At 38.0% G+C, this 27825-nt stretch overlaps 1 protein-coding gene across 4 annotated transcripts in view; it reads right to left on the bottom strand.

The window, feature by feature from the left end:
- The window catches only part of CNTN4 (contactin 4), a 985539-nt gene that overhangs the window by 189087 nt on the left and 768627 nt on the right, over positions 1-27825 (bottom strand). For all 4 annotated transcript variants that reach the window (XM_047779322.1, XM_047779348.1, XM_047779332.1 and 1 more), the window contains one exon: positions 6860-7057. In XM_047779322.1, coding sequence (XP_047635278.1) covers positions 6860-7057 — 198 coding nt within the window. The remainder of the gene's footprint in view (positions 1-6859; positions 7058-27825) is intronic.

Here is a 27825-nt window from a genome sequence, read left to right as displayed (position 1 = left end):
TTTTATAGCTAAGAAAACTAAGGAAATGGTATGACTTACCTCAGAAGAGTTACTGGTAGATTCTAGGACTACACCCCAGAATCCTATGTCTTTTTTTCTTCATGATTTTTCATTCTGCCTTCATTTTCCTACATTCTAGGTAATGTCACAGCAAACAAGACAAAGCTAGTTGGCATAGATCATAGACATTCTTGTTCTTATGTTCAGCACTTCTATTTCTATTCCACCTTAGATAGCTCTGAAGCTCAAGGATGCTAGGGTTATCAGTTGGTCTCTTGTCTGGTAGGTTAAAACTTGATTTAAGGTGAGAATATTAAGTGCTTTGATGATGAACTTTTCATAGATAAATGAAATTAGGAGACTTGAGGAAATGGGTCAGGACTCAGAAAAATATGGTCAATTATTTTGGATATATTTGAGAACATAAAATTTTAGTAGTTTAAATTTATAATACAGTATAATAAACATTCCAAAAAGTAGTTTACATTTTAACTTTCAAAGACAATATATCTAGTCTATATAAACATGTGTATTTATACACACACATTATACACATACAGATGCTTATAAATGTATATAAATATGGGGAAGGAGGAAGAAAAGAGAGAGAGAGGAAGAGAGAGAGGGAGGGAGGGAGAGAGAAGTCAGGAAGGCAGAGCGAGAGAGGGTTTGAAATTCCAAGACAGGATAAATCCTTTGTTTCCTGTTCCGTAGTAGCTCTTCTATTTAGAGTTCTAATTAGGGGTAATATTCAAAATTATTTAACAAGCAATGTGCAAAGTAAAGACCCATCAGACTGACACTGCCTGTAAAACTGCTCAATAATTGACTTCGTTCTAATGAGCAAAATAAGGAACTGCCAAAGCAATCCCCAGCCAGTATCAAGGAAAACACAGAAAAAAGGGAAAGGCTATACAATTTTTCATGCTCAATTACGTACCTGTGTTTATAAAGTACATAAACAACCTCACAGACATGATCTCATTTTCTCAAGAGTGTCCTAATCTCTGCTAATTCTTTTCACCTTTAGCCATTTTAGAGTAAGTCAGGAGTAATGACTAAAGACAAAAAAAATAGCCATTATAATTATTATCTAAGTCTGTGATTCCTCTTACAGTTATGTTGCTTGGGTGGTCCATTACCTTTGTTTATGGAAATTTAGGTACAATTATTTGAGACCTGTGTAGGAAGCACATAATAAGCAGGTTCATCACCATTAATAACCAGCAATTGGGCTAATATTGATCCATGGAATACTTTAGTAGTTGTGGTAAAAATAATTATGATATATTTTCCTCAAATAAATCTTTTTTCTTTCATGGTATCTAAACACTTTCCCACGTAAAGAGTTATACGATCATTTCAAAGCAGATTTTAAAATACCTAGATAAGTAATTATAAACTCTGATATACAATTCTTGAGTTCCCATTGTGGCTCAGTGGGTTAAGAACCTAACTAGTATCCATGAGGATGCAGGTTTGATCCCTGGCCTCACTCAGTGGGTTAAGGATCTGGTGCTACCACGAGCTGCAGCATAGATCACAGATGCGGCTCAGATCCAACACTGCTGTGGCTGTGGCATAGGCTGGCAGCTGCAGCTCCAATGTGACACCTAGTTTGGGAACTTCCATCTGCGGCCCTAAAAAAAAAGAAAAATAAAATAAAATTCTCTCACATTTGCCCAACTTTCAGTTTTACAGTACTTTCTGAAGGTGGGCACTACAAATAACATACAGTTATTTCAGAAAAGTCCCATGATAAAATGTTCAAAATCATAAGGTAAATACATGAATCTACAGGCCAAAAAATGCTTTTCCAAACCTCGATTAAGTATCATGGTGACTGGGGACCGAGAATGTGACCCCACGGTCATCCTGACTTACTTCCCTGGTTCTAAGTTCCCTTCTTTCTCAAAGAATAAAGATGTAAGAGTAGGTCATTGCTAAGTGCCTTCTAGGTGCAATAATCTGTGGATATCTCTTTTACCAAACATTTTTCTAAAACTTAAAATAATAAACTCTAATCATTTCAGGAAAATGAGAAAATACAGAGAAGCAGAAAGAAAAAAAAATAAGGATTGAATATTTTATCACTAAAAGTTAACCGCTTTAAAGGTTGACACTCTTAGCATTTTAGGAAATAGTACTACGGCTTCCTCTGTCTTATCCACATAAATTTTACAAAATACAAGGTAAGAATAATACTATTCATCTATCTTGTCATCTCTTTTTTTTTAAATATAATTTCTCAAGCATATCTTAGGCAGGGAGGTATTGATAGTGTATTTCTGTTTTGTCACTGTTCAAAGTTACATACAGTTTCACACACGGAGTAAGCCTCTGAGGTAGGTGCTGTTATCCTCTTTTGACTGATAAGCACATAGCACAGTGAAATTCAGCTGAGGTCCAAGGTCATAGAGCTAAAAGAGTGGGGGATGGATTCCAGCCAGGAAACCTGGCTTACCTCCACACCAGCCTGTCCTACACTTCAGTCACGATCTGAGATATGGGAAGTGGGGAAGCCATGCGAAGAGCTGGGGAAAAAGGAACAGCAAGTGCGAAAGCCTTGCAGAACCATAGTGTATGAGGGGAAAGAGGTAATGAGGGTCAGTGGAATTAACATGGGACACGTCACCCTTGATTCCCAATAGGAAAGTGGAATTGATCAGAGTTGTCCACTGTTCACTTTTTATGACTCACTATAACCTTTGAGGCTAGAAATGATCACAGTCTTGAAGTGCTTAGTTAAAAACTCCAAAAAAAGAACCTGAGTATCAAGGACCTCCAGTTCTTTAAGCCACATCTGCACCTAGTAAAGGAAATGATCAGCCATGGCAATTAGCCCAGTTCAGGCCATATGCTCCACGGCCTTGATTTATTCACATTTTGGAGGCAGAAGGAGGATATGTAAGTTTGAGTGAGCTTCAATTATCAAGATGATTGTACAAATTCTATAGTCACCTTGTACTTATCAGTCGAATATACAGTCACTAAATACCAGATCGTACGGAATGATAATTTCACTAATCTTTACTCTCATAGCGTACACTTTAACGAGAAGAATGTCATCTTATTATTTTGCAATCTCCTCTTGATTTATATTTCCCCCTTTCTCTTACCTCCAGACAAGAGCTAATTAAATAATCTATTTTGTGCTTAGTAATACAGTTCAAGTACCCATTTTATGTACTCCAGCCTAAATGGGAAAGACATATTATAAATATTCACCATACAGCGCTCATGGAAATTACAAATGAATGGACATTAATTGCTGAAGAATGAGATCCTTAGTCTGCTAATTTTGTGATAAAATAGTCTAATAAAAAACATTTGTCATTTCTATGAAGATATACTAGGCAAGTCAAGATAAATCTAAAAGCCAAGCAAAAGGCAGAGTGGTGGCCAACTTGAGGTGCAGAGGATGACTCTGGACTTCCAATGTTCCTGAATTTTTGTTCCTCCTCTCTGAAGTAGCAACTCTGTGCAATGTTTCTTCCGGGCTGTGTCTTAGGGCATCAAAGTCAATATTCGATTATATGTGTTCCTTGATATACCACTACTAAACAGAAATTTTGGCATAAGTGTATGATGGGCAGAGGCCAGAAGGGCTGTATTTTTCAATGATTCCATACAAAATGCCATTGGAACACATATCTTTAAAAACCTCTTTATCCTTAGGTCAGAAGAAATAGCAATGATAGCTTCTGACAGAATTGATCCCTGGCCTTACTCTCTAAACTGATGAGAGGAGGCCAAAGGGGCTGTATTTTTAAATAATTCCATACAAAATGCCATAGGAACACATATCTTTTAAAAAGCTTCTTTATTCTTGGGTCTGGAGAAATAGCAATCATAGCTTCTGACAGAATTGATCCCTTGCCTACCTTTCTTTTTACACTAATGAGATTTTTCAGGTTTATTTAATGTCATTCAGCTTAATGCAACACATTCATTTAACATTTGCCATGTGGCAAGCACCGTGCTGGGCCCCTGCACAAAGCCAAATGAAAACTGTGGTCTGTGCTTCACAAAGGGCAGCTTCAGTGAGGTGGGGGAAGGCAGGTTGACAAGCAAATATGACTATACCAGATGAATATTATGATAGAAAGATGGACCAAGAAGTGTAAAACAAACAATTCTTTCTGTTGTCAAGGCATGAGTCATGCTTTTGGCTTTCTAAATAATGATTAGAATAATATACTGGATTTTTTTCCCTTGCAAATCTGTCCAGTAAAACCATATCAGTAAATGGTATTCCAGCCACCCGGCTGCTGTGACAGAAATCTATGTGTCATCCTTGATCTTCCACCACCTCCTACATCCAATGCATCAGCAAGTTCTGGCAGCTCTACCTACAGACAAGATCCTGAATCCACCCTCTTATCTCCTCTCCTCTCCCTCACTACCCTCACTTCTCTCCTCTTCCTCACTACCTGATAGTTCAAGCTGCTATCATTTTCAAACTGAATTACTGCCACTGTTTTTACCTGGACTTCAAGTTTCAACCATCACTTTTTTAAAAGCCTATTTTTCTACATAATATCTAAGCAATATTTTCAAAAACAGAACTAAATAGACATTTTTCCAAGAAAGACTTATAGATGGCCAACAGGCACATGAAAAAAAAAAATGCTCAACATCACTAATTATTAGAGAAATGCAAATCAAAACTATAATGAGGTACTACCTCATACCAGCTATCATTAGTAAGCTTATAAGTAATGAATGGGTGTGGAGAAAAGGGAGCCCTCCTATACTGTTGGTAGGAATGCAAATTGGTATAACCACTATGGAAAACAGTATGGAGGAACATCAGCAAACTAAATATAGAACTAGCAAAGATCTAGCACTCCCACTCCTGGGCGTATATCCAGATAAAACTTTCAATGAAAATGATACATTCACCCCCTACCTTCACTGCAGCACTATTCACAATAGCCAAGACATGGAAACTACCTAAATGTCCATTGACAGTTGAACTGATTAAGAAGATGTGGTACATATATACAATGGAATACTACTCAGCCATAAAAAAAACAAACTAATGCCCTTTGCAGCAACATGGATGGAATTAGATATTCTCATACTAAGTGAAGTAAGCCAGAAGGAAAAAGACAAAAACCATATGATATCACTTATATCTGTAATCTAATATATGAAACAAATGAACCTATTCCACAAAATAGAAACAGATAACAGCCAAGGAATGCAGACTTTGGTTTCCCAGGGGGGAGGGAGGAGGGAGTGGGATGGATGGGGAGTTGGGGGTTTTTGGATGTAAACTGTTACATTTGGAATGGATGGGCAATGGGGCCAGACTGTACAGCATAAGGAACTATATGTGATTGGGTCATTTTGCTCTACAACAGAAATTGAAGAAACATTGCAAATCAACTCCACTTAAAAACAAAAAAACAAAAAACAGCTCTCTTACATAAAAAAAACTCTAATGGCTTCTCACTACACTGGAAATAAAATTCAGACTCTAACCTCAACTCAAACCACCCTTTATTATGGTCACTATGCTCCAATAAGGCTCACATTCCCTTTGTTCCCTGAATGTGACAAGTGAATTTTTTATAGGCCTCAGGATCTTTGCATGGCATGTGAAGTTCAATCAGCCTGAAACACTCTTCCCTTTGATCTTCACAAGACAGTTGTCTTATCATTCAGGTTTCAGCTCCTGTCACCTCTAAAGAAAGGCTTTCCTTAACAACCCTGTCCAAAGTTGAGATTCTACCGCATGGATCCTCTGTTTATCACACAGGTTTATTTATTATTATCTAAAATAACTGGATTTGGGGTTCTGTTTACCTTTGTTTATGTTGACCTGTATCCTTTGCATAATGTAGGTGCCATGAGATAAGGACCTTATTGTTTCTCTTCACTGGCACCCAGAGTAGTGACTATTACATAGCAACTACTAAATAAAAATGTTAAATGCACGAATAAATGAATGAATGATTGAAATCTAATTATCTGCTCAAAAATTCCACAGTTTGGTCTATGTTGTAAGTATGCTCAGACTTTCTTTGCAGAGCTGGTTTGAGAAGGCACTGGATAGAGGATAGTTGTGGGGAGAAGGTCAGACAGAGATTATTTCCTAGAGAAACTGATATATTTGAAGATCCTGGAAGGACCAGTGTAAGTTAGTCAAGGGTCTACAAGAAGAAAGAGCATTTCAAGAAAGGGGAACAGAAAACATATAAAGACTCATGGTGGAAGAAAGGCACGGTGCTATTAGAATTTGGCATATAAACTGGTGAGATGGTCTTGAAAATCACACAATGAATTATCATACACTGTCATGCCACCCATCTAAGTAATAAGGGTGAAATTCACATATTTTCTTGAAGTACTCTCACAAGACTACAGAAAATTAAAACTTCTATCTCAAATAAGCTTTGATATTCCTGCATTTCTCTGTGGGTAGAACTGTCTTCAGTATCATAAATCTGGAAGTTATTTGGATAATTTAAGCCTTCTTTCTAGACACTGAATACTAAATTATATGAAACTAATTAATGAGCTAATTGTTCAGCCTTCTACTTCATTTTGCCTGTGTACGCAATTTAAGTGGAAAGAAACAAGAAATAGATTCCTTTGTTATTTATATTCACCTAAATCCACATTCCATTCCTGTTGAGATTAGCAATTAGGTTTCTAATTAGGGTTCCAAAATGGATTCATGGGTTTATTTCTTACACAAGTGTAGAAAATATAGGTACCGAATGTAGAAAGCATTAAACCTCTTACATTTAATTTAGAGTCAAGCTTTGTGTGCCAATAACAAAAACCGTTCCAAACTCAACCTATTATCACAAAAAGCAGAATTAGGAAAATTCCTTAGAAAACTCACCGTCATTTCTCAGTATTAGTGGTGTGGGTGGCCCTAGGACCTTTTGGTTTGTCACCGTATTCGTCACCACACAGGTGTAATTTCCAACATCTGATTTTTCTACTTTGGCAATATACAGATTCCCAGTCTCTTGTGAAACGAAGCGGCGATTATCCTGATAGGAAGGGTATTCGTTGAAAATCCAGGCATAGTTCAGCTCTGAAAGCAAAAGGAATCATCGTTACAAATATGTCCTTTGACACCGGAGCGCTACTGTATTCATGAAAGAAATGATCAAGTTAAAAATTCATACTGTTGCCAAGTGATCCTTTTTCAGCTTTCTAAATATCAACAGGAAATAATCACAGCACCCTAAAGCACTTTACCAGTCTTCCTACCATCAGCCAATAAGACTTTATTTCCATAGAACTAGAAGGTACAGTGATCACTAAGGGAAGTCCGATCCCTTTAAATCAAGGGGATAAGCATTTATACTTTGCTAAGCATGTGCATCCGTACAGAATTCATGCTCAAATTCCAGACCACAGAGCATCTAGAATCTTGATACAACCTGGAAATTACTGAGGTAGTGTCTTTCATGCATCATAGTGCCACATACTTGCATGGTAATCTGTGCTTTCCAATACTTTTTATAGTTTTCCATTAACTGAAAAAATTTGGCACAGAGGAACAAAGTAGCTGATCTAAACTGGATCCTAGTTAGAGACAGAATAATTCCTGAGTTTCAATCCAGTCTTCTCCCAATGTCTCTTACTATTGATACAAATTCTTTCTTCTCACTTGTGATGTTAACATTATTTTAATGAGATAGTGATTTGATACTATAGCAAATACTCACTATGCATATAATTATTGACTGGTTGGCTGATCCTATACATGCAAATCTGTATTTTTTTAAAAAATAGCTGAAAAAATTATTAGGTAATAATAATAATGGGAGTGAATAAAAGCAGAATGCCAGTGGGATGGGTGTAATAGGCAGTCATACCTGAAAATGTGCCTCTGGAAGTTCTAATTTTTGTTAAGAATCAGATGAATGTTTTGTGAATTACACATTCTTGCTCACCCCCATGCTTTCAATTTCAGAAAAGAAACCTAAATGACGGCGGGTTTAAATGATGTGCTGCAGTGAACTATTGTGCTCCAAGGAAATCAGACTTCGTTAGCTCCAGGCAGTCTATGATTCCTCGCTTTAAAGTGTGATCTCCAGATTTGTTCAAAGCCGGAGAAGTGATATACTAGCCACTGGCACTGATTAGCCAGCATACCCTGTTTTATTTTCAAAATTTATTTTTGTCGGGGAGAGGAAGCAATTAGATGCCAAGGGAGCCTCTGGTTTCAGAAATAGTTGGCCGTGCTCTTGTATGTTACACTTGCTAGATTCTAAATGCATGGAGTGTCCTTGGAAAATGGCAGAAAGGTTACTTCATCTTTATATAGAGAATACTAATTACTGAAAAAGACATTCTGTTGTTTAATACTTCAATGAGTCCCGGATTGTAATTGACCTCAGTAACTGTGCAACAGGAAACATATTCTGCCGTAATAAGCCACTGTTTACATACAAAGGAAGGGTCATGCAGACTGCTTTCCCTTTATCACTGGATTGTAACATTTCCGCATGCATTATTTTAGAGAGATATAATTATGTTTATATGAGAATAGCTAATCATTTTACTTACGCATGTGCATGTAATTATAAGTAACCCCATGCTGCTGTCAAGAGGATACTCCGTGTAAATAAGCAAGTGCTTCCCAGAAAGCTAGTTACTTCCTCATGAAACTAAAATCTGGGAGAGGAAAGGCCCCTGTAATAGGTCATGAAGAATTACCATGTGATGTGGCAATTTTCCCATAAAAACAGGAGATTTAACAAAGAGTACAGCACAATGGATGCCTCTCTCAATTTGCTATGTGCATTTCAGGCAAACCAAGTCATCTCTGGATGTCTCAGTTTCCTCAGATGAACAATGGGGGGAATAATGCCTATCCTCTAATTAGCTAAAAGACAGTTTTAAGAATAAATCAACATGTCCAAAGTCACAAGGTAGAAGTTAGAAAGTAATTTACCAGCAAAATATTAATCAAGCCACACTGCTCCAAGGAAAGTTATAATCCAATATATAAAACGGTAGATATATATATATATTTTTTTTCATGAAGACATTTTTCAAAGCTATTGCTAATGGTTAGTGCTACAAGGCTTTCTGAATTCTGTAGAAGGTTAGTTTAGTGACTAGGAAGTTATATGGACCATGGATATCAGGAGAAAAAGATAACCTCTTTGAAAAAAAAAAGACCAGAAGACCAAAATTCAAACCTGTAATCCATAAAGAAAGCCGCTTAACCATTCTCACTTTCAACTTCTTAATCAATCAAATGGGGATAATAATAAAGGTGATACAGGTATGTAGTGAGGATCAAGGTATGTGAAAGTGCTCTAAGTCATAAACATATCTGAATTATAAGAAGTTATCATTTTTAAGGTAAAAATAAGAAGGAAACTCAATTGATACGCTGTTTGATTGGTTTAAAAATTAGTTGTTTTGTCTTTACTGTTCTTGTTACTTAGTGCTTTAGTAGGAAATGCAAACAACCATAAACACATTCTGCAGGATTTGCTCCACTCTGGTCCTTTGAATATTGGCTCCCTGATAATAGAAGTTCTCTGCCCCCTACCTATCCCAGATTTAAAAAGGTTATGTGACCAAATGACCTTGAGAAGCACTGGATTAAATAACATTTAACAGATTTTAAAATTTCTCCTTTCAAGACTTGTAAGAGATTTTGAACAAATTTGTTATAATATTTAAGCCATGCAAACTTATTTGATGTAGAACTGCATTCCATCCCTTTCACCAATATACTGTTTTCGTAAAACATCTATTAATAGGTCACAATACCTAGGCTGGTAAACTGAACCAAATGCAATGATTTCAATTCAGGAAAGAGTACATATAATATAAAGATTATTAACTGGATTACTTCAGTTTTGGGGAAAGTCCTAAGTAACGTTCAACAATAAAAAACGACAAACTGTTGAATTAAAGTTTTTAATGTTTCCCAAATGATAATATAATACTGTTACCATTTTGAATGCTGTAGGTAAAGGGAAAACCAAAGAGGAGTCTAAAATGGATCGTGTTTAGGATGGTAACCAAGGATCATATCAACATGCAACCTTTGTAAAGTCCTATTGATCCATAAAGAGCAATGTATAGCCAAAGAATCTTGGCTGGTGCACTGAGGAGATCATGATGAGCTAAAAGCTGAACCCCTTGAAGGGAGGAAAAATCTATAAAAATGATATTAATTTATTTATTTTTCACAGCATGTAACACTACCTGGAATACTGTACTTTTATTTGTCCACAGCAATAAGGAAGAACCATGAGGAATATAATGTAATGATAATGCAGACAATAAAGCAGGAAAAATATATAGTAAGACTAAAAATTACCCAACAGATCACTTGTGTTAATTCTTCATTTTAAAGTTATGAAACAGGAACAAAGCTGAGAGCATCACACTCATTAATCTCAAACTATACTATAGCACTATAATAATTAAAACAGTATGGTATTGGCATCAAACCATATGGATCAATGAAACAGAATATAGAGTCCAGATATAAACCTACAGACATATGGTTAGTTAACTTACCACAAAGAGCCAAGGATATACTATAGAAAAAGGACAAGAATTCAGTAAAAGATGTTGGGAAAACTGGATAGTTAACGTGCCAAAGGATGAAAGTGGACAACTATCTTGCACCATATACAAAAGTTAACTCAAAATGGATTAAAGATTTGTATATAAGACCTGAAGCCATTAAAACTCTAGAAGAAAAAATAGGCAATAAGCACCTTGGCATGGGTCTTAAAGGTGACTTTTTGAATCTGACACCAAAAGCAACAGCAAAAATAAGCAAGTGGGACTACATTGAACTGAAAAACTGCACAGTGAATGAAGCCATCAAAAAAGTAAAAGACAATCTACTGAATGGAATATTTGAAAAATGATAAAGTGTCAATATCCAAACTATAAAAATAACTCATACAACTCACTAACAAAAAACCAAATATGATTAAAAATTAGGCAGAATATGAAAATAGATACTTTTCCAAAGAAGACTTACAGATGGCCAACGGGCACATATGAAGTTGCTCAACATCATTCATAATTAGAAAGATTAAAAATCAAAACCATAATGAAACATTATCTCATACCTATTGGAATGGCTATTACCAAAAGGACAAATAACAAGCATTGGTGAGGTCAGGGAGAAAAGGGAACTCTCGTACACTCTTTGTGGGAATGTAAATCAGTGAAGCCACTCTGGAAAATAGTACGGTGATTCTTTAACAACTTAAAAGTAGAACTATCATATAACCCAACAATTTTACTTCTGGGATTTACCTGAAGAAACTAAAACACGAACTTGAAAAAATATCTGCAACCTCATGTTAATAGAAGCATTATTTACAGTAGCCAAGATATAGAACTAACCTAAGTGTCTATCAGTAGATGAATAAACATAAATAAATCATATATAAATATATTAATATAAATATACACTGGGTATAGACAAGCACACACAATGGAATATTATTCAGTCATAAAAAGAATTGTCTTGCCATTTGGGACAACATGGATAGATGTTGAAGGCATTAAGCTAAATGAAAGAAGTAAGACAAAGAAAGACAAATATATGATCTCACTTATTTGCGGAGTGTAAAAAAACACCAGCAAACCAAGCTTTTTGATACAAAGAACAGATTGATACTTGCTAGAGGCAGGCCATGACGGAGTAAGAGAAAAAAGAGCATTAAAAAGGTAAAAATATTAAATTTTAAAAATCTTAAAACTCCCTACAATTCCATTACTTCAACAGAATGACAGCTAGTGTTTGGTATACCTTTTCAATTCTAGCATATAGGGCTGTAGGGTTTTCATGACTTTAAACATAGCATAAATACCACTAAAAACTACAACAATAACCAAACCAAAAAAATGACAATTCTTAGGCCTAGAAAAGGTAAGACTGGAGAATCAAAAAATAGTAAAGCAGACTATATCTTAGTCCTCCTAGCTATACTTCCAATTCCAGTGCTCCCTCCTAGAAGCAGTAAGAGCTCTTAAAGTATGAAAGTAAAAGTTTGTATTGTTTTATTACTCACCAGGTAATGTAGTTTTCCCCTAAGAACCAAAGGCTATTTTTATCAGAGCAAAACATTAATTCATTGGGTTACGTGAAATGCTATTCATAGCCTGAAAAAATAAAGCCAGGTAAATAAAACAAAATAAATTCTCTTGTGCTGCAAAAATGCATCTCACTCAGTTTGATTTCCTTAGAGACTTCCATGCAATATTTATACTTATTCAAACTTGACAGATTTCTTTTGATAAGTTTTCACACACTAATTGCTCTGGAAGTGACAGACAGTTCCTGTCCCACTGGCAATTTGTATCAACTGAGTAAACAGATACTTGGAATACAATATTTAGTAGATTGTGAGTTTCCTGATGCTCAACTGAAAAGTACTGAGACTAGTTAGAATGTGAAACCCATTAAGGCAGAATGATCCAGTGACGGCTTTCTAACTTGCAGCATTCAAGTCTATAAGAAATTAACTATGAAACATCACTCTTAATTAGTTCCTTTCCCATATCTTTGGGCCACCAGCAAAGGATGTTTAGTTACTTTTTTTTTTTTCTTTTGTCTTTTTAGGGCTGAACCTGCAGCACACAGAGGCTCCCAGGCTATAAGCCAAACCGGAGCTGCAGCTGCTGGCCCACGCCACAGCCACAGCAACGCTGGATCCTTAACCCACTGATTGAGGCCAGGGATCAAACCTGTGTCCTCATGGATGCTGGTCAGGTTTGTTAACTGCCCAGACACTTCAGGAACTCTCTTGGTTACTATTTTTAAAAGAAGGCATAAATCAAGCAAGTTTTAAACTCAGGTACTCATTGACTAAATTCACCCTATGATCAGAGTTCTTAGAATGGATGCTCTTACTTGTTTCTGATGCTCTTGAATTCCTTTCTAGAGTTTTAGCATGCTTCACAACATTCAAAGTCAGATCCCAAGGGATAGCAAAGACGTCAGTTTTTAAAGATACCCTTCCTGGTCCTCAAAGTTTTAAATCTGAAAGGGATCTCAGTCCAACTCCTGTGATTTTATGGATCAGGAAGTGGAAACCTAGAGAAATTGCAAGCCTGGATTATAGCCTTTCATTTGATAAGTGGGCAGAAATGGGATGATGGGGTAGTCTCAATATTTAGAAGAGGTGGTTCTGTTAGAAAGCCACATGCTCCTCTCAGAATTTAAGTTGGAGCTGGAAGAGATCAGTTTTCCTTTTCTGTGAATTCAAAGAATGGAACTAGAGGATCTCTAAGTCCCTTCCATCATGACAATTCCATGATTCTAACAAGCATGCTATCAAATCCACATCCTATTTTGACAAATGAGGAAAGTGGGGTCCAAAGAGACCTAGGAATTTACTAAGATTCAAATAGGTAGTTTTCTGGCAGCTCAAGAACTAGAACTTTAATACACACACATAAACCCTGCATATACACTTACTTACTTGAGTTGAACTGTGTTATGTACCTGAATTTAAAACTTGCTTGATTTATACCTTCTTTTAAAAATAGTAACCAAAAAAGAAAATGTAACAGAATTGACAGTCAGGAGACCTGGATTCTAGTCCTTGAATTTTAACCAATTTGTTCTTTTAAAAATTGTTTCAACAGCATGAGAGCCTCTTGATCTTTAGATAGTTTTATCCACACCCATCATACTTTTTGCACAGTGTTATGAGGTTGAATTTTAACCCAGATATGATTCTAAGCAATCAGATATGAAAAATGTATCTTAAATGTTTCTCCAAATGAAATAGGTTCTGAGAATATAGCCACTGGTTTACTTGGCCAAATATTCACCCACCATTATCTCTTTACAAGAGATGATGCATAGTGCTGGGATGGGCTCTCAGATAGAAAGACAGTGGTGGCAGGCAGTGGGTTGGCTGCACAGGCAAGGGGAAAGATCCCTGGATTTGGTGTCAACATACAGAGTTCTGGCTTCAGTGCTTATCAGCTAAAATGTAATTTCTTTTGTTTTTTCTTTGTCCATGCCTATGACATGTAGAAGTTCCCAGACCAGGAACTGAATCCACACCACAGCAGTGACAATGCCAGATCCTTAACCCACTGTGCCACAAGGGAACTCCTAAAAAGTAATTTCTACTGCTTAGTTTATTCATCTGAAAAATAAGGATCATAAAAAGAACACCTGCCCTGCTAGGTGGACATCAGATTTTTAAGTCAACTTTTAAAGATTCTGCTAGGGTGTTTTTACTTATAAATGGATTGATAAGTCATTTGCTTTCCTAGACCTGAGGGGAAGGGAGATGTTATACATTGTGAGTACTCTTATTAATTCCAGAAAAAGTAAGAACTGAACGAGGAACCTTAACCACAAAGTAGGACTAGTGATTACACATCATAAATAGGTAGTGGGAGAGACTAGGAAAAGAATGTGTTGTCCTGTGAAAGACCTGAGGGGTATCCAAACAGGGGACAGGATAATTGATAGACTTGTGACTTCTGAGAGCGGAAGCCTCTGGATGACACCTCTAATACTAAGATGCTCAATGATCAATGCAAGTATATTTACATAGCACTTTGGGAAACAGGAATGGGGGGAGGTTGTCTGAGAGTGGCTGAGGTTGAAAGGCTGGAAGAGGACAGATACTACACCTCTATCAATTAGAGGATGGACTTAGGGGCATTTAATACCTATAATGATGGGCACAACCCTCGACAACTTATGTCACTGACATTGCGACTGTGCCTGAAAAGACCCTGTTATAGATGCTCTGTGGCTCAGAGAACTTGATTTAGACAGGTGCCCATCATCAAGCAGGACCTTAAGGGGTTCAGACACTGTTTTCCATTACTTAATAGTTCTGAATAGAGCAGCGATGACATTTATTTATCACATGGACCAGCAGTTGCCACTACTCCCCCATGGCAGACACAGATAATTGACTATGCCAGATTCACAGCCCTTCTCAACACAATGCTTCAGGCCGTTACCTCCAATCAATTCGTGCTGGCACATGAAGTCAAACCTTTTTACCATCTTTGCAAAAGTGATTTAGGGGAAATGAAGTGGTGACCATGTGAGGTGAGGATTAGATAAGACCCAGTGCTAAAACTCATCCAAACTTGTGGCAAGTATTTTCTAAAAATAAGCCTCCTGACTAAGCCTCCTGACTACTCTCTGCAGTCAGTGATTTTTTAGTACATGCTCTTTACTCACTGAGATGTGGCAGTGGGGGTGTGGGAAGTAAGATGGGAAAAAAAAAGTATTTTCTAGTCATGTATTCAGCCCTTGACGGCTTAAAATTTTCCCCAATTTAGGGGTTACTCCTTGTTTTTGTGACTCTATTGGGAAATAGGACACTTTCCTAGGGTATAAATTTTCTTTAAATATGTGTAGGTGGAAGTTAAGGAATTTAACTTGAAGGCAATTTAATACATTGTTTTGACAAAAAGCCGAAAATGAGTATATACCAGAATAGGTATAAAACTCATACAAATTTAAAGGGAAATGGAAAGGTTTCCACCAACTCTTGTACTTTGCAGCAGATTGCTTTAGGGTATGCTCCCAGATTCCCAGGGGTAGACACTGACTCTCCTTTGCTCTCAGAAATGGATCAGTAAAAAAGTCTGAGAAATATAGTGCCTCAGCCTAGAGTCAGCAAACTTTCATACTCCCAGGAAAGAAGCCCTATATGTTTTAAACAGAAAAGCATCCTTTTGGATAGTATGTTCATACTCTTGTGTAGAGGCAGGAAAGTGATGGGCAGCACACAAAATGGATTTAGCTTGCACACGTATGTGTATGTGTGTGTGTGTGTTTTGTGGCTCCATCCACTGTAAAAATGCTGAAAATTGGAGTTTACATTGTGGCTTAGTGGGTTAAGGGCCTGATGAGGAAGTGGGTTTGATCCCTGACCTCACTCAGTGGGTTAAGGATCTGGCATTGCCACAAGCCGTGGTGGGGATCACAGACATGGCTTGGATGTGGCGTTGCTATGGCTACGACGTAGGCTGGCAGCTATAGCTCTGATTCAAACCATAGCCCAGGAACTTTCTTATGCTGCAGGTGCAGCCATAAAAAGAAAATAATAAAAATTAAAAAAAACCCACTGAAAATCAAATAGACATCTAGATATTGGGGTTTTCTTGAAACTCAAGCACAGTTCTCCAATATCCATCCTTCACAGGACTCAAGAGGTGCACACAGTGTCCACGTCTCCAGTGGGTCTCTAGCTGGAGTGAGCTCCTAAATCATCACAACAGCATGTTACCACATGGAATGCTGGGCCCCAGGCCCACAGTTTCTGATTCAGGAAATTGGGATGGGGACTGAGAATGTGCATTTCTAACAAGCTCCTAGATGATGCTGACAATGCTGGTCTGAAGACCACAGTTGGAGAAACACTTCTTTAAGAGGTTTAAATACAATAGGCTCTCATTGCTTCAGGGAACCAGGTACAGAGCTGAGTAGCAGCTTTCTACTTGGTGAGTAGCAGCTTTCTACTTGGAAGTGGGCAAGCAGTCTCCAATTTGTCACAGTATCTACCCATCCTTAATGCATCCAGGCCCATATTACACAGTAGGTAATTTAGCTTGTGAGCTCTGCTCTGGTACATAGTAGGGAAGACAAATCAAGACATGAAGTGACACTGAGCTGCATGTTTTGCTAGCATGGGAATGGTATGGGAGACCATAAACACAAGCCAATCTGAGTACCGTGACGGGATGAAGGTGGAGGTGCTGCTGAAACCATATAGAATCAAAGTCAGAGCTTCAAATGATTGTGACAAGGAATGGTCCATCCTGCTCAGTGTGGTCAAACTAGTAAGGGCATGGCACAGCTTGAGTAGCCTATGAGGGGCAGATGAAAACGCTGTTCACTGGAGACTATAGGACATTTCTTTCAGTTATTTGTTAAATATTCAGCATTTAAAAAAGTCAAAGTATCACTATATTTTATGAAGAGCCCAAAACAACAGCCAAAGTTCAGTTGAGAAGTGTTATTCCCTTAAAGAGGAGACACCCTTTAACGGTCAAGTATAAAAGAGAATGTGAAAACTGTATAAAGGTAAAGGATTCAAGTATACAAGTCCAGAAAGATATCACTTTTCCTGGAGTGGTGGGAGAAGAGAAGGAAATCAGATGATAAAACTTTCAGGAGTTCCCGTCGTGGCGCAGTGGTTAACGAATCCGACTAGGAACCATGAGGTTGTGGGTTCGGTCCCTGCCCTTGCTCAGTGGGTTAACGATCCGGCGTTGCTGTGAGCTGTGGTGTAGGTTGCAGACGCGGCTTGGATCCTGCGTTGCTGTGGCTCTGGCATAGGCCGGTGGCTACAGCTCCGATTCGACCCCTAGTCTGGGAACCTCCATATGCCGCGGGAGCAGCCCAAGAAATAGCAACAACAACAACAAAAAAGACAAAAGACAAAAAAAAAACAAACTTTCAGCTTTGTGTGTGTGTGTGTGTGTGTGTGTGTGTGTGTGTGTAGTCTTTAGGGCTGCACCTGCAGCATATGGAAATTCCCAGGCTAGGGGTCTAATTGGAGCTGCAGCTGCTGGCCTGAGCCACAGTCACAGCAAGGCCAGATTTGAGCCATGTCTGTGACCTGCACCACAGCTTGCATCAACACAGGATCCTTAACCCACTGAGCAAGGCCAGGCATCAAACACACATCCTCATGGATCCTGATTGGGTTTGTTACTGCTGAGCCACAATGAAAACTCCCTTCAGCTTAATATTTTTGCCCTCTTCATACAACTTCCTCTCCCAGATCTCATGTCTCTCTAGAAAGAGTAAATTTGCTGTTGTAGGGGGAAGGGCAAATCCAATCAGCATCTAAGTCTTGTTTCTCACTTCCACGCCTGTCTCATTTTTACCCATCATTGGCTTAAGAATTGTCCGCTTTGACAAATTCAGGTTCCTGCCTCCACATCAACTCACATGCAACTGCCAGGTTAAGCCTTCTATGGAACTGCCTGGAATCAGGCCCCTCCTTTCAACACAAGTCCTCTGTGAGCCCCAGTGCCTCGTGGATTAAGTAAAATTCACCAAGCATTCAAGTCCTCCTAAAGCAGGACTCCAAATTAGCTAGTCTTAGATTTTCACCCTTCTCTCCACATAGATCTATATTTTGGGGGAGAATGCCTCAAGCTAAACTCTGCAAAACCTCAGGGAGGTTAAGAAGGGTCGGCCAGGATTAATTTATTTACACAACACATCCTGATCCACTCAAGGATCACCTTTCCTTACAAAGCTGAGTCACCAAAGAAAAGCTCTGCTCATCCTGTTCGGCTTTAAGTAGAAAGCTCTATTTTAAACCTTTTTTTTTTTTTTGGAGGGGAGATTTATACCACTACACCAAGTTGTATTTTAAGAAAGGTTCATATTGCTAAGTTGGTTTAAGGTAATGTGGAAACAAAGTCACTGCTCCCCTGAAAGTCACCCTGCCTCCGAAAGAGAGGCCAGTGCACTCTCTTCTTAGGATTCCCTTCCCACTTCTGCTTATCTCAACCACCACCTTCTTCAAAGGAGCCATTTTCCTGCCTGGATAATATAAGTGGTCTCTCCTCAACAACCAAATATTCATGCATTTCTTTTCCGCCTCATAGAAAATATACATGATTTCACATATTAAAATGTTGTTCTCCAATATCACAATGGTTCAGTTGCTTGTCTCTTCTCAAACTTGAGTATAACCTGTGGACAAGAATACACAGGGCAGGGGAATACAGGCTTCACTTGGATCCCTCACCTTCTGTAATCAACTCAATAAACATTGGTTGAATTGAATAGAAATTCCAAATGTCAGAAGTTTCCTGGAGACACAATTTCATTACCGAACTCCAGGCCAAAAGTTCTAGTGAGATAGATGTTAACTATAAACAAGAACCTTCAAGGCTTTCAGCAGACTGTTGATGGCAAATAAAAATCACATAAATTAGAAAAAGGCAAAAAAAAAACAAAAAAAACAAAAAAAACAAAACCCAAAACCCTATAGTATCAGAAACCATATGGTTTAAATCAGAATGCATAAGTCCTTTCCCTAAAAAAGCTTTCTCTTTTCTTTATGACTCTGTGCAGTTTTTACTAAGTTTACAAAATGGCAGAAAGAAAAGATGATTGATTCATGATCTTTCAAATATTTACAGGTGAGAAAGCCTCAGAAAAAAGCAGAGAGGTAGACACAAACTATTGCATTTGGAGTGGATAAGCAATGAGATCCTGCTGTATAACACAGAGAACCCTAATCACTTGTGATGGAAAATGATGGAGGATAATGCGAGAAAAAGAATGTATGTATATATATGTATGACTGGGTCACTTTGCTGTACAGCAGAAATTGACTGGACATTGTAAATCAACTATAATAAAAATAATAAAAATCTTAAAAACACACAGAAAAAGCAGAAAGGCAAGCATGTAGGGGTGAAGTTAGCCTTCACAACTTAACAGGTTAAATGACATATGTTGGAGACTAGACTTAAATCTGGCCTGGCCAGATTTCAGGTGCTCTAAGTTGGCAGTAATCCCTTGACTAAGATATTTACATGCACAAGGAAGGCAAAACTGCGTCCAGTAAGCAGGATTTTCCCATCTATATTTTGGTAAGACTACATCTTCTAAGTATAGGCATACATCAGAGATATTGTGGGCATGGTTTCAGATCACTGTGATGATGTGACTCACACAAATGTTCTGGTTTTCCAGTATACATGAAAGTCACCTTTAGACTATACTGTAGTCTATTAAATGTGCAATAGCATTTTATCTAAAACATGTAAATACCTTAAAACTAAAAACTACTTTATTGCTAAAAAATGCTTGCCATCGGAGTTCCCGTCATGGCTCAGTGGTTAACGAATCCGACTAGGAACCATGAGGTTGCAGGTTCGATCCCTGGCCTTGCTCAGTGGGTTAAGCATCTGGCGTTGCTGTGAGCTGTGGTGTGGGTCGCAGACACTGCTCAGATCCCGCATTGTTGCGGCTCTGGTGTAGGCCGGCCGGCAGCTACAGCTCTGATTAGACTCCTAGCCTGGGAACCTCCATGTGCAGTGGGAGCTGCCCTAGAAAAGGCAAAAAGACAAAAAAAAAAATGCTTGCCATCATCTAAGCCTTCAATGAGTTGCAATCTTTTTTGGGACACTAGCATCAAAGATCAGTGATCACAGATCACCATGATAAATATAATAATAATGAAAAAGTTTGAAATATTGTGAGGATTTCCAAAATATGACACAGAGACAGAAATGAGCAAATGCTGTTGGAAATTGCACCAAGTGACTTGTTCAACGTAGGATTGCCATAAACCTTCAATTTTTTTTAAACATCTGTGAAGTACAGTAAAATGATGTGGAGTAAAATGTGGTAAGCCTCTACATTAGTAAGACCACAGTTTGCTTACTTATTTACATTTCCAAAACACTTTGGTGTCAATTATCTCATTTGTTGGCTCTGACAATTTTTGGAAATGAGTAGAATAAACTTCATTTCTGTTAGAGAGAGAGGGAAAGTAAGACATAGGAAAGTCAAGGGATCTATATCAAGACCATAGAGAGAACCCATGGAATTAGACTTGGGATTAAAACAGACATCTCTTAAGACCATGGCAGAGAATTCCTTTGCTACAAACCATTGCAACCACCACTTTCAGATTAGCTGAACCAGTAATGTGGTGGTAGAGAAGTTATCATGACTGATATCCCAGGCCCTTTGCTGGCAGAGCTGCAGTGGGGACTGTGGCAGGGATCATAACAATCGTGTTAGCTTCTGGATTCCACAGTACCTAATCCCATAGCTGGCACTCAGGAGATGCTCAGAATTTCAGGGAACTAGCTTACCAGCTAAGTCCTGACACATTAGGTTGTACATGTCAAGTGTATCATCAGCATTTAAAGATTCTCTAAAAAAAAGGCTGCACAAATCATCCTTAATAGAATTCGTGCTTTTTGTCACAACATAATCAAAATCTGTCTCATGACTTTAAACTAAGTCATTTCTGGGGAGAAAGAGAACAAAAATATTCAATGTGGGAACTGAAATGCATTCACAAGAATGATGAAAATTTTTGAGTAAATGGCAAAAAAGTCAATTAAATTATAATTATTTACATTTCAAAGGGATTCAAGCAGCAATATGGTTAACTGAACCATTTCAAGCAATATCATCAGCTCCCACCCAAGTCACAAACACAGAGCATTTTCACCAGATTATGAAACAGTTCTACACCCTCCTCAATAAAATATGTGATCTAAAATTCAAACAAACAACTGACATTTAAATTCAAAGCATGAATTAACTTTAAATCAAATTTGACAGGAAAACACTAGTCTTCACTGTAATTCAAGATGTTTTCTCTTGTCTCTTTTCTTTATCTTGCCAATGCTGATTCAAAACCAAAAACAAAGCCTTTGGATTGGTGGTCTATTAAAAATGAATCTGTCCTTCCCCAAATAGATTTATTTGGATCTTTAAAAACACAAAAATATGTGCACTGACTGGAATGGTCAAGTTTGCCTGGAGGTGTGGCAGACAGGATTAGATAAAAGATTAATCATCCATGAGTTAGACTTCATTATCTGGTTTGCCATGAAAGGCACTTTCCTCCTTCTTTAGCAATACTTCTTCAATTGGTTCTCATAGTATCTAATTACCATTCCTTAAAGGCTGGTTACTGCAGTGGGGAGGGGTGAGTAATGAGGTAGACCAATCATATCACCTCATTTCCCAAAGCACAGTGATTGGTCCAATAAGGCTCATATGACACAAGCCAGCCAATCAGAATTTTACAGCACTTAAGGGCTATTTTTCTCAGGTGTCAAGACTCAGAGGCAGTAAGCAGATAGCCTCAGGGCTGTGTCTAAGGTGCTATTCACAAGCTGGTCTGAAAGGATGAAGGGAGGACTCAGAGCTGACAGGCAGAGGCAACTGAGTACATGTGGTGAGTTTCTTGATAAAGTGACTCTGAGGAAACATATTACATTTCATTTAATGTGCTTTAAAAAAATAAAAAAAATTCTTCATTAAAAAGAACTGCCCAGTGGATGCCTTGTTTCTGTCCCCTATAATCAAAAGTGTCTTGGCTAATAGTGACTCCTGTCATTTCTTTTTCTACTTACTTCCTCTCCTCCATTTGGTAATGACTACTTCTTACCACCCTTCCTAAGTCTCATCAGAATGTCCTTTGAAAATTACTTGTTTACTAATCTATCATCAACCCATTACCACTGAAAATTGTTCTTTAAACTAGTGACTCTTAGACACCATGGACTCTTACCAATGACTCTTGTTTATCTTTTAGGCAATGAAACAAAGACTTGCAAGAAAAAAGCCAGCTTCAAGAGAAATTTTCAGGAGGAAAATAATATCTGATGATCTTAGATAGCTCTTTATCCAATGTCTAAGTCATTGTGTTGTTGTTGCTTTTTTTTTTTTTTTTGCTTTTTTTAGGACCACACCCATGGCATACAGAGGTTTCCAGGCTAGGGGTCGAATTGGAGACACAGCTGCTGACCTATGCCACACAGCCACAGCAATGCAGAGTCCAAGCTGTGTCTGCAACCTACACCAGAGCTCACTGCAATGCTGGATCCTTAACCCACTGAGCAAGGCCAGGGATCGAACCTGCAACTTCATGGTTACTAGCTGGATTCGTTTCCGCTGTGCCACAACAGGAACTCCAGTCTGTTTTTTTAAAATAAACATTCTTACTTCAGGTATTTTAGAGTATTATCTATAACTGGTCAAGTATCTACCTTACTATTTGGATTTAAACATATCTGGTCCTGAAACCCTGCTTTGCCATGATCCCATGGAAATTTAGCTGTCTGTGACTCAGTTTCATCATCTGAAAAGTGTGCATAATAATACTTAAACTGTATGGGTGTTTGAAAGGATCAAGGGTAATGCGGTAAACAAAGTGCTTAATAATAATTAGCACAATGCCCATCACATGCAAGCACTCAATAAATGTTAATTTTTTTTTATCATGGATAAGGCAAGGATGGTGAATAGAATTGTCTGATAAATTATATATTCATTCAAATTCATTCCAAAGATCTATTCTAAATCATCCATTTATGTTAGAACAGATCAGGATTTATGATTAATAAAGCTATACTGTTATCTTTTTTTTCTTTTTTTTTTTGCTTTTTACCTTTTGCTTTTCAGGGCCACACCTGGGGCATATGGAAGTTCCCAGGTTAGGGTTGAATCAGAGCCATAGCCACCAGCCTACACTACAGCCACAGCAACACCAGATGCAGGCCACATCTGCAACCTACACCAATGCTCACAGCAACACCAGATCCTTAACCCACTAAGTGAGGCCAGAGATCAAACCTGTATCCTCATGGATACTAGTCAGGTTCGTTACTGCTGAGCCACGATGGGAACTCCTGATATCTTATCTTAGTGTAGTTCTCTATTTTTTGAACTTATTTTCACTTATGTTATTCATTTGATTCATCTCTAAGAGGTAATATCTGCTTTCCAGGAAAGGAACATGAGGAACAGAGAGAAAAATGACTTATTAAAACTTAACATTAAACAAAGCTAGCACAGAAAAATCACATTTTCTGACCATTTGTACAGTGTTAGTATACTCATGCTAATAAGTGTAATGGTGAAATCATAACCACCAATTAATATGTTCTCTTCCTTTCTAGAAACTGAGATCTGAGAGAAGCTAGGGAGTTAATGACAGACAGAGGTGTGGTGGGTAATAAACAAATACTATGCTTGGGGAACTTGTCATTAAGGGTTAACTCAGAGCTCATGCATTACAGATTTGAGCTGGCAGTGTGCCAGACAAAATCTGACCAATACTTTCCCTTTCAGAGGCAGGGAGAGGCACCTAGAGGCATTAGATAGCTTTCTTCTTATTATTATTTTTGTTTGTTTGTCATTAGTAAGTGATTAGGGCAGGACTTGGTATTTAGGACACTAGTTTTTTTAAAAAAAAATTTTATTATAGTTGATTGACAATGTTCTCAATTTATTTTGTACAGATAAATACAATATGATATCACTTATATTTAGAATCTAAAATATGGCACAAATGAACCCATCTACAAAACTCATGGACGTGGAGAACAGACTTGTGTTTGCCAAGGGGAGGGGGAGGGAGTGGAATGGACTAGGAGTTTAGGATTAGTAGATGCAAACTATTACATCTGGAGTGGATAGCAATGAGATCCTGTGGTTTAGCACAGGGAACTATATCTAATCACTTGTGAAAGACCCTAGTTTTTATACCTCCTCTTCTGTTCTCATACAGCATAGGTATAAAGGCAGTAAGGGAGGAGATGTCCTCCACCTAACTTTGTGAGCTGGGCCAAATCGCTTAATCTATTTAAGCCTCTATCTTCTTACCTGTAAAGAAGGGAAAACCCTGACCTTTTAGAGGCTTCATGACCAAATAAGGCCATCTATGTGAAATGATTTGTAAAGAAGAAAACATCAAGCCAAAATGAGACACCATTATTGCTCAGGAATCACAAATAGATTTCAACTTGTCTGCAGAGCCCTGCCTAAGTGGTACTGGCCATCTGGAATGCTGTGTTAGAGTTCTGAGGATGCATGGGACTCAGAGGAAAAAGGAGTCATAACAGATCTGGGATGACTGTCTCAGGTATAAGAAGGGGCCCTGGAGACACATGTAACAAATATTTAGGAGGCTGCCTCTGCGTAAGTGAGCAGTGAACTAGGATGGGGAGGGGAGAACCTTAATGAAGAGGTGTATGTTCTAAGGCATAGTTTGTTTATTTGTTTACCTCTCTGCTTCCATAACATGTAAAATTTCTGTAAAGTAGATATTACTTTACTAAATTCAGTGTTGTCATGAAGATTCAATTAAATAAATATGCAAAAGAGTTTAGGAAACTGCAAAGCAACACCCAGGAGGGATGGATTCATATTATTTATAGCATAAAAAATGCACATGCCACCCTCTCTCACCCATAGAGAAATACCTCCTTTATGTGGTTGAAAATAAGTTAATTACCCCTCCATAATAGTGACAAAAACAATGTGAAAGTGATGTTCTTAAGTGAATGTTAGTAAAAATACACTTTGCCCTCTTTCAATTTCTAGCTTTTAGCCTGTCACTTTAAATTGGCTAAATGTTTGACAGATGTTCAATAATTGACACAGCTTATCTTGGTTTCTCAGGCTCCTTTCCCCCTCAATTGCCAGCATTTCTAGTTGCTATAGCAACTGTAAACACTAATGATTATTCTAACATGCCAAGGGGATCTAAATACATTCTTAAGTTAAAGGTTCCCTCAGGAAAAGAAAAATCTATCCATCTCTGGCAAGATGGAAAATATTATATGATTTAAATTCCCTAGTTATTGCATTTATTAGAGCTAAATACACAAACCTATCTCTATAGTTTCGCATATAGCTAATGATGTTTTTTCTCCCATCTGACTAACAACAGGAATTATGGGAAATTGAGAAACTCAATTTTCTCTGACATAAAGGAAAAAGAATTCATCTAGATAAATGATGAATAACAGAATGGGGTAGGAGCTTTGAAAGCAACCACCCAAGGTCATTGTTTCACGAGGATGTGGGGACAAGTTTTGGTCCTTCCACTTAAAGCCTCAGTGGTTTCAAGAGTAAAAATGGGTTGATGGTATCTGTCCTAACCACACAGGTCACCCTAAACTGTAAAATGTACAAAATACATAGGATCATTACTGTCATCTGTGAGAAAGTGAATAATAGCCTATCCTTTGGAGAAAACTGGAAATAAATAGAAAGACAGTAAAGCTGACAACTTTAATTTCAAGTTGTTGGACCATGGACCAAATTTGTGTCATAGATGTGTTCTACTATTCATGTTTACTGTTAAAAAAATTCAAAGTGATTGCTAACATACAAAAATTGAAATATTTCACATAGAATGCCACATACATAGCTTCTCATGAAAAACTGTAAGACCAGGCAATACTGAGCCTATATTTCTTCTAGGCAATAACTGGCCTGAGGTAAATATTCCCTGGTCTGTTTCAATGAAGCATGTGAATCTCCACCAGAGTTACATTATCTTTTTCATTAACATTCTTACCTTCCTGGGCTTGGAGAGGTAGTAGTTTGCAGAACCTGGCTGAACCTCTTTTATATATCACATTCATTCATAAAACTAATCTTCCATGCTTCTAGAGTTTCCATTGGGGCTCAGCAGTTAACAAACCCAACTAGTATCCATAAGGATGCAGGTTTGATCCCTGACCTTGCTCAGTGGATTAAGGATCCGGTTGTAGGTCACAGTGTGGATCCCACATTGCTGTGGCTGTGGCATAGGTTGATGGCATCAGCTCCAATTTGACCCCTAGCCTGGGAACCTCCATACACTGCAGGTGTGCCCTAAAAAAAAAATGACCAAAAAAAAAAAATTTCCTTGCTTCCATCAGTCCCAATCACTGTATTTCTTGGTGGTTTTGTGTGAAGCAGGAAGCAGCTAATACCTGTGCCTCATTTTGATGGACCAGCCCTGGAGCACCTCTGTTCTCATTGGTAACAAAATAACTCCTGAGGTCCAATGACTGCCTCAGGCAAGCTTAAATGGAAGAAGCCATCAAAATCTTGCTTTTCTTAATGTCTAAGTTTTTTCCCTTTAAAAAATTATGGTGGTGAAATATACATAAAAGGTACTGTTTGAAGCATTTTTATGTATACAGCACAGTGCTACAAAGTATGTTCCAACTGTTATACAACCATCATCATTATCCATCTCCAGAACTTTTTCATCATCCCAAACTGAAACTCTGTATCCATATCCATTATGTCTGTCATTCAACAAATATTTAATATGTACTTACTATGTGCCAAGCATTCTTCTAGATGCTACGGATATAGCAGGGCACATAGAGCATGGATACAGTTCTACAGGAAGCAGATTTCCTGAATCGTGATTATGTTTCTAGGATAGTAGGTCTTGTTGTTCATGGTATACACTTCTTCCACCCTGGAGTACTCTTTGAGGATGGGATCCTGAACTGTAACCTTACCAACTCAACATCATTTGGTTTTGTTGCTTAGCTGGCCCCCACCACCTCTCCTCATCCCGACTTTTCATTTTCCCTCCCACTCTCAGTAGATATTTTGATATAAATGAGGCTGATTCTCATTCTGGCTCCAGGAATGGCACATGTTCTAGATATGCTCGATCAAATTTTTCTATCCACATTATCCCATAACCTTCCAGGTATCATAATTGGTTTAAGGATGGGCATATGACTCAAGCTGGCACATGAGAGTTGCTTGTGAGCTTTTGCTAAATTTTGCTAAAATGATGGGAGAATGAGGCACCCTCTTTCTGCTAGGGTTACCATGCAGTGAGAGCCAGTTTGAGGAAAATCAAGCCAAGAGATGGAGAGACAGATTCATTACACTGCCATGTGAGAATTAAAATTCAGCTGCATCTAATGGGAATTTTATGCCAAGAGAGTCATTTTTGTTTAAGTCCATGTGAATTGGATTTTGGCGCTTGCAGCCAAAAGGATCCTGATTAACAGAACAATCAGGTAATAGGAATAGTATTGAAGAGTGTGATAATTTAAACAAGTGTCCAATGGCCAGATTTATGGTGACTTGTGGAAATCTGTTCTCAAACTCTACCTTCTTATTCTGTTTAAAACAAAATTATTCCCCTTGCTCCGCATGAGTTCTGTTCCTGCCCTAACTCACCCTTGGCATCTCTGCTTTAATTCTTCTTCCTCAGATATCTAAGAAGTCTCATTCTAACTGGAAAATATATTACCTAAAAGCCTGTGCTAAGATTTTATCTATCTATCTATCCATCTATTTTCATACTTACTTACTTACTTACTATGGCTATGCCCACA

This window comes from Phacochoerus africanus, chromosome 1, assembly GCF_016906955.1.
Source record: "Phacochoerus africanus isolate WHEZ1 chromosome 1, ROS_Pafr_v1, whole genome shotgun sequence".
In the NCBI taxonomy this organism is placed as follows: domain Eukaryota; kingdom Metazoa; phylum Chordata; class Mammalia; order Artiodactyla; family Suidae; genus Phacochoerus; species Phacochoerus africanus.
The sequence above is the reverse complement of the archived record's forward strand: the minus strand, read 5'-3'. Positions and strand labels throughout refer to the sequence as shown.